The sequence below is a fragment of the Eriocheir sinensis genome, chromosome 25 (genome assembly GCF_024679095.1).
Source record: "Eriocheir sinensis breed Jianghai 21 chromosome 25, ASM2467909v1, whole genome shotgun sequence".
Classification (NCBI taxonomy): domain Eukaryota; kingdom Metazoa; phylum Arthropoda; class Malacostraca; order Decapoda; family Varunidae; genus Eriocheir; species Eriocheir sinensis.
Genome location: NC_066533.1, coordinates 964,368 through 973,342, shown reverse-complemented (window position 1 = coordinate 973,342; position 8,975 = coordinate 964,368). Strand labels below are relative to the sequence as shown.

General features: G+C 45.1%; 1 protein-coding gene across 1 annotated transcript; it reads right to left on the bottom strand.

Moving 5' to 3' along the window:
• Positions 1–2,163: 2,163 nt before the first annotated feature.
• Positions 2,164–7,866, bottom strand: LOC127003614 (uncharacterized; the record flags this gene model as incomplete). The annotated part of the gene is made up of 4 exons (XM_050870520.1): positions 2,164–2,621; positions 4,115–4,452; positions 6,539–7,149; positions 7,773–7,866. Coding segments are annotated over 4 exons (1,245 nt in total), but the record flags the coding sequence as incomplete, so codon positions are not given.
• Positions 7,867–8,975: the final 1,109 nt, after the last annotated feature.

The window sequence follows — 8,975 nt, the reverse complement described above, 5'->3', positions numbered from 1 at the left end:
TCCATTTATGCTTGACACCGTACGTAAATGCTGCGTAGGCTGCCTGCGGTTCCGTTTCGGCGATCTCACTCAACTTCTGCAATTTGGACTCCCAGCGCTTTACAGCTGTTTTCACATATTCGATTCTGTATTCAGGTGCTCCAATGACTACCCCGAGGTGTCTTTCGCCAGTCACTGACAGATTCACGTTACTGCCCTGCAATGCGGTTTCGGCCCGATCGTATGCCTCTGGTTTTACAATCACCACAGACTTAGTGGCGTTGGGATGGTACCCTATTTTAGGGCCGTGTTCACTGACGAGGTCCCACCATTTCCTGAGGTCTGCAGACTTTCCTACCCCGGTGAAGTCATCCGCATACACCACCTGTTTGACGTTGGTGTTTTCATGGCGGATGATGTCCTGCACCTTCATCATTCCCAGGGCAAACATTACCATGGCCACTGCATGGGTCGCCCTGGGTGGTGCCCTCTGAGGACTGTATGGCCACCGGGTCTCCAAGTCGTTGGTCATTATGACTGCTGATGAACAGTCTGGCAGGTTCCTTGTACGTATTTTCAATATATTGGGCAAATATAGGGCACTTGATTTTGATGTTGTGCAGTACTGTTTCCCTATTGATGTTGTTGAGCGCATTAGCAGCGTCCACCATCAGCACCGCCTCGCATTCCGGGTCTTCGAACATTTTCCTGACGGCGTGAATGGCAGCTTCACACCCAGCCTGCTGACCCGCACACACTTGGAGGTTTCCCACCGCCTTCCTCACGTCGTCCTTCACCACTTCCATGACAGCCTTGCCTATGATCCTCCTGAGCACCTCCCCCATCCCGATGGGGCGACAGCCTGTTTTTTTTATCCAGCGGGATGAGCCGGCAGGCCATCAAAGGCTCGAGGTGTTGGCAATTCTCTGACGCCAATTTTCATGTTAGGGCGGCTATTGCGTCGCGAAGATCCACAGCTGGATTACCAAAGACGTTCTTACTGAGGAGGTGTTTCCATCCCTTGGCATCCAAGCCTGATGGTTCAGCCGCTCCCTGCGTGTGAAGGGCGTGCTTCCAGATCACGTCACCGCTGATATGGTCGAAGACAACTCGATGCGGGGGGGTGTAGTCCCCAAGGAATTTCATTTCTGGGTGTGCAGGTCTACTACTACTACTACTACTACTACTACTACTACTACAATTACTACTACTACTACTACTACTACTACTACTACTACTACAACTACTACTACTACTACTACTACTACTACTACTGCTACCACTGCTACTACTACTACTACTACAATTACTAGTACTGCTACTACTACTACTATTATTATTACTACTACTACTACTATTACTACTACTACTACTATTACTACTACTACTACTACAATTACTAGTTCTACTACTACTACTACTACTACCATTACTACTACTACTACTACTACTACTACTACTACTACTACTACTACTACTACTACTACTACTACTGCTACTACTACTACTACTACTACTACTACTACTACTACTACTACCACTATCAATTTTGTTCTTATTTTCCTTCTGTCATTATCATATTTCCGTCAGTTTTTTTCTTTGTTGTCTACTTCTACATTTTTTTTTTTTAATGGTAAGAGAATGAGAGCAGCAAGGATGTTAGGAAAAGGGAAGGAATGGAAAGAAGTTTACAGTGAACCCACTGACTTACTTTGAGAGAATCTGAATTGGTGTGTATTTCATCACGGCATGATCACGAGTTGGACCCGCTATCGCCAGCAAGTACTCTCCCGATCAGAGCAAGGCTCATTAGTTGATCTTTGGATACTGCCAGGATCTCACACACCACACACCCTATCTCCATTGCTCAAGGGGGGAAGCGACCACTCCTATAATAGTCAGCGGAAAAAAAATCGGCCGTAGCGGGGCTCGAACCTCTGCCTGCCACGCCGTGAAACCTGGCAGCGTAGCATTTTAACCGACTAAGCTATGTGTGTGTGTGTGTGTGTGTGTGTGTGTGTGTGTGTGTGTGTGTGTGTGTGTGTTGGGCTTAGGAAAGTAGAAACTGTTTAATATAGATTGATTGAAATAAAGAAATTTGTGTGTAGTGTGTAAACTAATCACACACACACACACACACACACACACACACACACACTCGCTGAGGTCTAATAAGAACGCCACTATAACTAAATTTTTATTAATCAACAACAAGAAACACCATCTAAATACACACTCAGAAACATATTTGTATACACACGCATCAGACTTAAACTAAAGCAAAGGTCTGTATAAGATATAACTCTTAAGACTACACACAGAGGAGGTAGAAGTGAAGATAGTGGTGCTAATTACTGACGCACTTTCTCTTACCGATATGAACTATTTGAACAATCTTCGACTTATGTAAACGAAGCTTCGTATTAATTCTTTAGGTGCTTCACGGGGCCTCGACAACCTCTCTGACCACTGCCATGACCCCGGAGGCACTGAAGGGACACCGTGGGTAGATTTTAGAGCAATTGGCACCTAACCTACCCTCCTCAGAAGCCATCCACAGGTTAGCAAGGCCCGAACCTGCTTCACTTTGTTTTGCTTTGTCATTCTGAGGCCTCACATATAAGCCCTTGCTGCCTTCAGATCTGGAAAGAAATATTGAGAAAGTGTAAAAAAGTGATGTGTGTGTGTGTGTGTGGGCTGTTTGTCTCATCAATAATTGTAAGAGTTAAACATATGTTGTGTTTGACAAACATAATAATAAAGTGTTTAAAGTGTGTGTGTGTGTGCGTGTGTGTGTGTGTGTGTGTGTGTGTGTGTGTGTGTGTGTGTGTGTGTGTGTGTGATTTCCAAAAAAAGGTAAAACAGAAGTATGCTTTCGTTTCTATTAAAGAAAACAAAAACAAAATGGTTTTGATCTGGAAGAGTGAGAGGGAACAGAAAGATGTGTGTGTGGGGTTGGGGAGGGTGTTTGCTGGTTAAAGGAAATGTTACGATTAATCAGTCAATGAGGACATAGGCCGGGGGAGCGTCGCCTCGCCCACCCCACGACGCCAAGTCCGGGGGGCCTTCCGGGCAAGTCTCCATGCAGGCCCCCTTCCCACCTTGAGTACCTCCTGGCAGGATTTATCTACTTGCTCAAGCCACGAACTCTATGGACGTCTCCTTGGTCTCCTCCACTCAGGATTGCGTCTTACAGAGACAACCCGATAAGCAGGGTCGGGTTCTGGGTGGCGTGCCACGTGTCCGTATAGCCGGAGTTGGCGTTGACGGACTATGAGGGTAATAGGCCTCGAATCAGTATCACGGAGTAGTTGCCGGTTTGACTCAAAGTCATTCCAGCGATATCCCATGATTCTGTGTAGACACTTATTACCAAAAGGCATCAATCCGCTTCTCCACGTCCCTATTTAGTGTCCATGTCTCACAACCATAGAGTAAGAGAGGGAGCACAAGGGTCTTGAAGATCTGGATCTTTGTCCTTCTACATAGGTATCGCCAACGGCATATACTCGTGCTGAGCTAGTCTATAACACCGGTCCCTAGTTACATGCTATGTTTTAAATCTGTTAAGGTGAAAAATAAAAATATAGAAGAAAAGTTTTGTAAAATCAAAATATACATTGATAAAGTATTTGTTTTGGTTTATCAAAGTGAAATGGAAATCATGAGAGGGAGGAAGGTGTTGCAAAAAGAAATATGAGTTACCTGGGGCGAGGTGAATGTGAATACTAGGATGCTTTTGATATTGTTGACATCGATGATGGTGAAAGATGGTGGACGATGAGGAAGGAGCGGTAAATGAGGAAGGGGAGGAAGAGGAGGAAAACGGGGAATGAAAGAGGAAGAAGCAGCTATGAGAAAAAGTGGAAGAGATCATAAGAGAAATATGATAAAAAGAGACGAGAGGAATAGGAAGGAGGGATGTCAAGGACTTCGAAGAGAAAGAGTAAGGGCCGTATTACAAGCTAAACCCGAGAAGATTCGGGTTCCTACAAAGGTCGGTTTAGGGGCCGTACTACAAGTCCAATCCGAAAAGTTTCGGGTCGCTGCAGAGTTCGGGATGAATAACTGTAGGGACCCGAAACTTCTCGGATTCGACTTGCAATACGGCTCTAAGAGGACACACAAAACTCACCTGACGTAGGAGAGCACGGCCTGGTGTGGGGGCGCGAGGAGGGCCGGGGGGCGGGAGGACAACTCACACAACAGCAGGCGAGCACACCCAAGAGGATCCTCCGATAGAAGGGACTCCACCTCTTCCTCTTCCTCCTCCTCTTGCTTCTCTTGGTTCCTGAGTTTCATTTTAATCTCCTCCTCTTTCCTCTTCAATTCCTCATTCGCTTCCCCATTCTGCTTCCTTTTCTCCTCCTCTTCTTCCGTTTCCTCCTGCTTTATATTTTTTTCTCGATTTTCTTTTTCTTCTCTTTCCACGTTGATATTTTTGTTGTTACTTTGGTTTTTGTTGATGCTCTCCTGTGTATGATATTATTATTATTATTATTATTATTATTATTATTATTATTATTATTATTATTATTATTATTATTATTATTATTATTATTATTATTATTATTATTATTATTATTATTATTATTATTATTCTCATTCTTATTTCTATTATTATCCCATTACTATTTTTTATCATTTTCATTATTATTATTATTATTTTTATTGGCCGTACTTAGACAAGTTGAACTAACCCATCCATTATTATTATTGTTATTATTATTGCTAATATTACTACTACTACTACTACTACTACTACTACTACTACTACTACTACTACTACTACTACTACTACTACTACTACTACTACTACTACTACTACTACTACTACTACCACTACTACTACTACTACTACTACTACTGCTGCTGCTGCTGCTACTACTACTACTACTACTACGACCACTACTACCACTGCTGCTACTACTACTACTACTACTACTACTACTACTACTACTACTACTACTACTGCTACTACTACTTCTACTACTACAATTACTCGATCAATTAACGGGGTCCTAAGCCGGGGGCGCGTAGCCTCGCAGGATCTATTGACTTGCTTAAGCTACGAACCCTGTAGGCGTCTCCTTGGCAGCCTACACTCAGGATTGTCTCTTACAGAAACAACCCGATGAGCAGGGTCGGCTTCTGGGTAACGTGCCACGTGCCCGTGTAGCCGGAGTTGGCGTAGAAGGACTATGCAGGTAATATATGTCGAATCAGTTTCACGGAGTAGTCGCCGGTTTGACATAAAGTCATTCCAGCGGTATCCCATGATTCTGCGTAGACACTTATAACCAAATGTATTAATGCGCCTTTCCAAGTCCCTATTTAGTGTCCATGTTTCACCGTCATAGAGTAAGACAGAGAGCACAATGGACTTGAAGATCCGGATCTTTGTCCTTCAGCATAGGTATCGACAACGCCATATACTCGTGCTGAGCGAGTCCATAACATCGTTGGCCAAGTCAATCCGTCGTAAGACTTTTTGGTGAGATTCACCGTTCTGAACTACACGACCAAGGTATGTGAAATTTTCTGAGATCTCAGTCTCCTCGCCACACGCATGAACATACTGTACAGTTTCGTCTAGCAGGCCTCAAAAGAAGTGTATCTTGGTCTTAGGCCAGGAGACCTAAGTCCCAAGGGCTTCGCCTCCTCGTGCAGTGCCTCGTGAGCAATCACCAGAATCTAAAGCGACTCCGACAGGATTACTGCATTATCAGCAAAAATAAGATCAGTGACCCTGGTATTGGCAATGGATGCTCTACAACGGCTATGGTCGATAACTCTGCCTAGTACCCAGTCCATACAAGTGTTGAAAAGCAGTCCATACGAGTGATGAAATGCGATGGGGCAATGACACAGCCCTGCCTCACTCCCACATTCACGATGAAAGAAGCTGGAGAGCCCCCCCCTCCCCCCCATCACCAACGCACTTTACAGCACTCTCAATCCCAGAATACGGGACAGTCAGCAGACCAATAGTCCTAGCAGGAATCCCTTGGAGTTAGAGGAGGTTTCCAGAGTGCCTCGCGGAGTACTGAATCAAACGCCTTCTTGAGATCGCCATAGGCTGCAAGCATCCCCTGTCGAAACTCACGTCGGTGCTCCACCAGTATGCGAAGCGCTAGGATACGGTCAATTGTTGAGTTGCCAGGCGTGAACCCAGACTGCAGCTTACAGCTTCAACAGCTGGCTGGGAATTCGTATCAACAGTTAGTGCAGAAGAGCCGTCTTGCCTGGCAAACTGAGCAGTGTAATACCACGGTGGTTGTTGCAGTCCTGACGGTTCCTTTTTCCGTTTCCATAGAGGGACGACCAACCACTCCTTCCAGTCAGGAGGAGTGGTACCAGAGTGCCATACGACAATACTACCACTACTACTACTTCTACTACTACTATACTGCTACTACTACTACTGCTTTTACTACTACTACTACTACTACTAAGCATTATATACAATATTAATATTATACACACACACACACACACACACACACACACACACACACACACACACACACACACACACACACACACTTTTAATACTCACCTGTTGTATATCTCGCCGGCGTCTTGCAGGTGATAATGGGACTGGGAACACTCCCCCGCCATATCCGGTCCCTACTCCCCCATTTCCATAACCACCCTGCCCTACCTCAAAACTGCCATACCCAACCTCAAAGCTGTTACCTCCTCCAAACCCACCACCAAACCCACCATTCACGACTCCCCCACCATATCCCCCACCAAAGCCCCCACCATACCCCCCACTATAGCCTCCACCATGACCATGCCCTCCACCTCCATATCCACCGCTGTGTCCTCCACCATGCCCGCCATAGCTACTCCCACCACCATACCCACTATAGCTACTGCCATGACCACCACCATAGCCACCACCATGACCGCCACCATAGCCACCACCATGACCACCACCATAGCCACCACCATGACCGCCACCATAGCCACCACCATAGCTACCACCCTTGTTTCCACCATAACCCCCCTTGCCATAGCCACCATTATTACCTTTACTATACCCACTACCATAGCTTCCCTTACCATAACCCCCACCATGACTTCCTTTCCCATAGCCACCACCCCCGTATCCGCCACCATAACCACCACCGTAGCCACCATACTTCTTCTTGAGGGCCACGCCTGTAACAGATAGATACAGATAGGTAGTTAGATAGGTAGATATACGTAGAGGAAGGTATATAAATTTTGTTGCGTAATAATTTTAAATATATACATATAGGAAAATTTTAAAGATAGAAATCCATTTCCTTTACCTTCATATCCCTCCTCCTCCTCCTTCTCTTTCTCCTCCCTTTCTTTCTCTCAACTACTCTCTTCTTTCCCCGTTCTTCTCTTCTTTCTCCGCCTCTTTTCCTATTCCTTTTCCTCCTCTTCTTATTTTCCCTCCCTCATCTCGCTCTTCCCTTCCCAAGCCCTCTCTTATTTCTACTCTTCCTTCTCTTCTCCTTTCTTATTCTCATTATTTTCCTCCCGTTTCTTCTCCTCATCCGTCCTACTTGGAATCTTCACCCTTAGAATAACAAGTTCACACACTACCTTACACCACCATCTTTTCCTTCTCCTCCTTTTTGCGTTCCACCTCCTCTTCCTCCTACTCGTTCCCGTCTTCCTCCACCTCCTCTCTGGTTCTTTCTCCTGTCTACTGTTTTAAAAATTGCTGAAAAATACCATCGCATCCCTCTCATCCTCGTCACCATTCTCCTCCTCCTTCTTCTCCAACCGATCCTACTGCGTGTCCTTACCTATGCCAACAGCCCCCAGCAGTCCCAGGGTAGCTAGAGCCCCAGTCCCCAGCGTGGCAGTAGCGACAGCAGTGCCAAAAAGACCTTCAGCAGGAGGGAGAGAGAGAGAGAGAGAGAGAGAGAGAGAGAGAGAGAGAGAGAGAGAGAGAGAGAGAGAGAGAGAGAGAGAGAGAGAGAGAGAGAGAGAGAGAGAGAGAGAGAGAGAGAGAGAGAGAGAGAGAGAGAGAGAGAGAGAGAGAGAGAGAGAGAGAGAGAGAGAGAGAGAGAGAGAGAGAGAGAGAGAGAGAGAGAGAGAGAGAGAGAGAGAGAGAGAGGTGGATTAGTTATTTGTTTTTTTTATGATTTTGTTTTTATTTATAACTAATCAATTTGTTTCTCTGAGGTGGTTTCCTATATTTGCATTCCTTTTCTCCTTCCCTTTTATCTACCTTCTCTCCTGTACTTCTTTTCCTCTCAGTCTTTTCATTATCCTCATTATCTCTTTTCATCATCCTCCTACTCTCATGTTTTCCAAAAGATTTTCACTCTCATTTATCATGTTTTCCCCTTGTTTCCATCTCCCCATCTCTCCCACCCTCCTCTCCGCCTCTTCCTTTTAATATCCTCTTTTCTTACCTTCGACACTGTTTTGGCACTTTTTCAAATTGCCCCTTTCCTTTCACTTGTCTTTCGGCCCTAGCTTCCTTCAATCTTTCTTTCTTCCTCTGTTTAGTCTCCAGTTTTCTTTTCCTTTCCTCCTCTTCGTCTCGGCACTCCAGATGATTTTTGTGTTTTAAGTCTTTTCTTCGTTCTTCGTGCTCAGGATGCAATATTTTCTTGTTTGCTATTGTTTTCTCTTTTCACTTTCATGTTTTCCTCTCGGTTATCATGAAAGCGTTCCTGTTGTTTTACAGTATTTTTTCCTCTTGAAGCTTGAGTAAATGATGCTTGTGCTATGATTCGTTTTTCTATATTCTTAGTTCCTTTGTTCTCCTTTTCCAACGTCGATTCAGGCCATTTTTCAATTTTTGATCAGTATTCTGTGTCCTTATATATATCAGTAATCTTTTTACCTCTCCTTGGCACAGGCGGTAGAGTCACTCGCGGAACTCTTGGACACCTTCCTCGTGGCAGTGTGAGCGAGCCAGGGTGTTGCACTAGGCACTGGGGACTGGCTGAAGAGTGAGTGGTGGAGTTGGGGCGTCAAGAGTTTTATATTGGCGG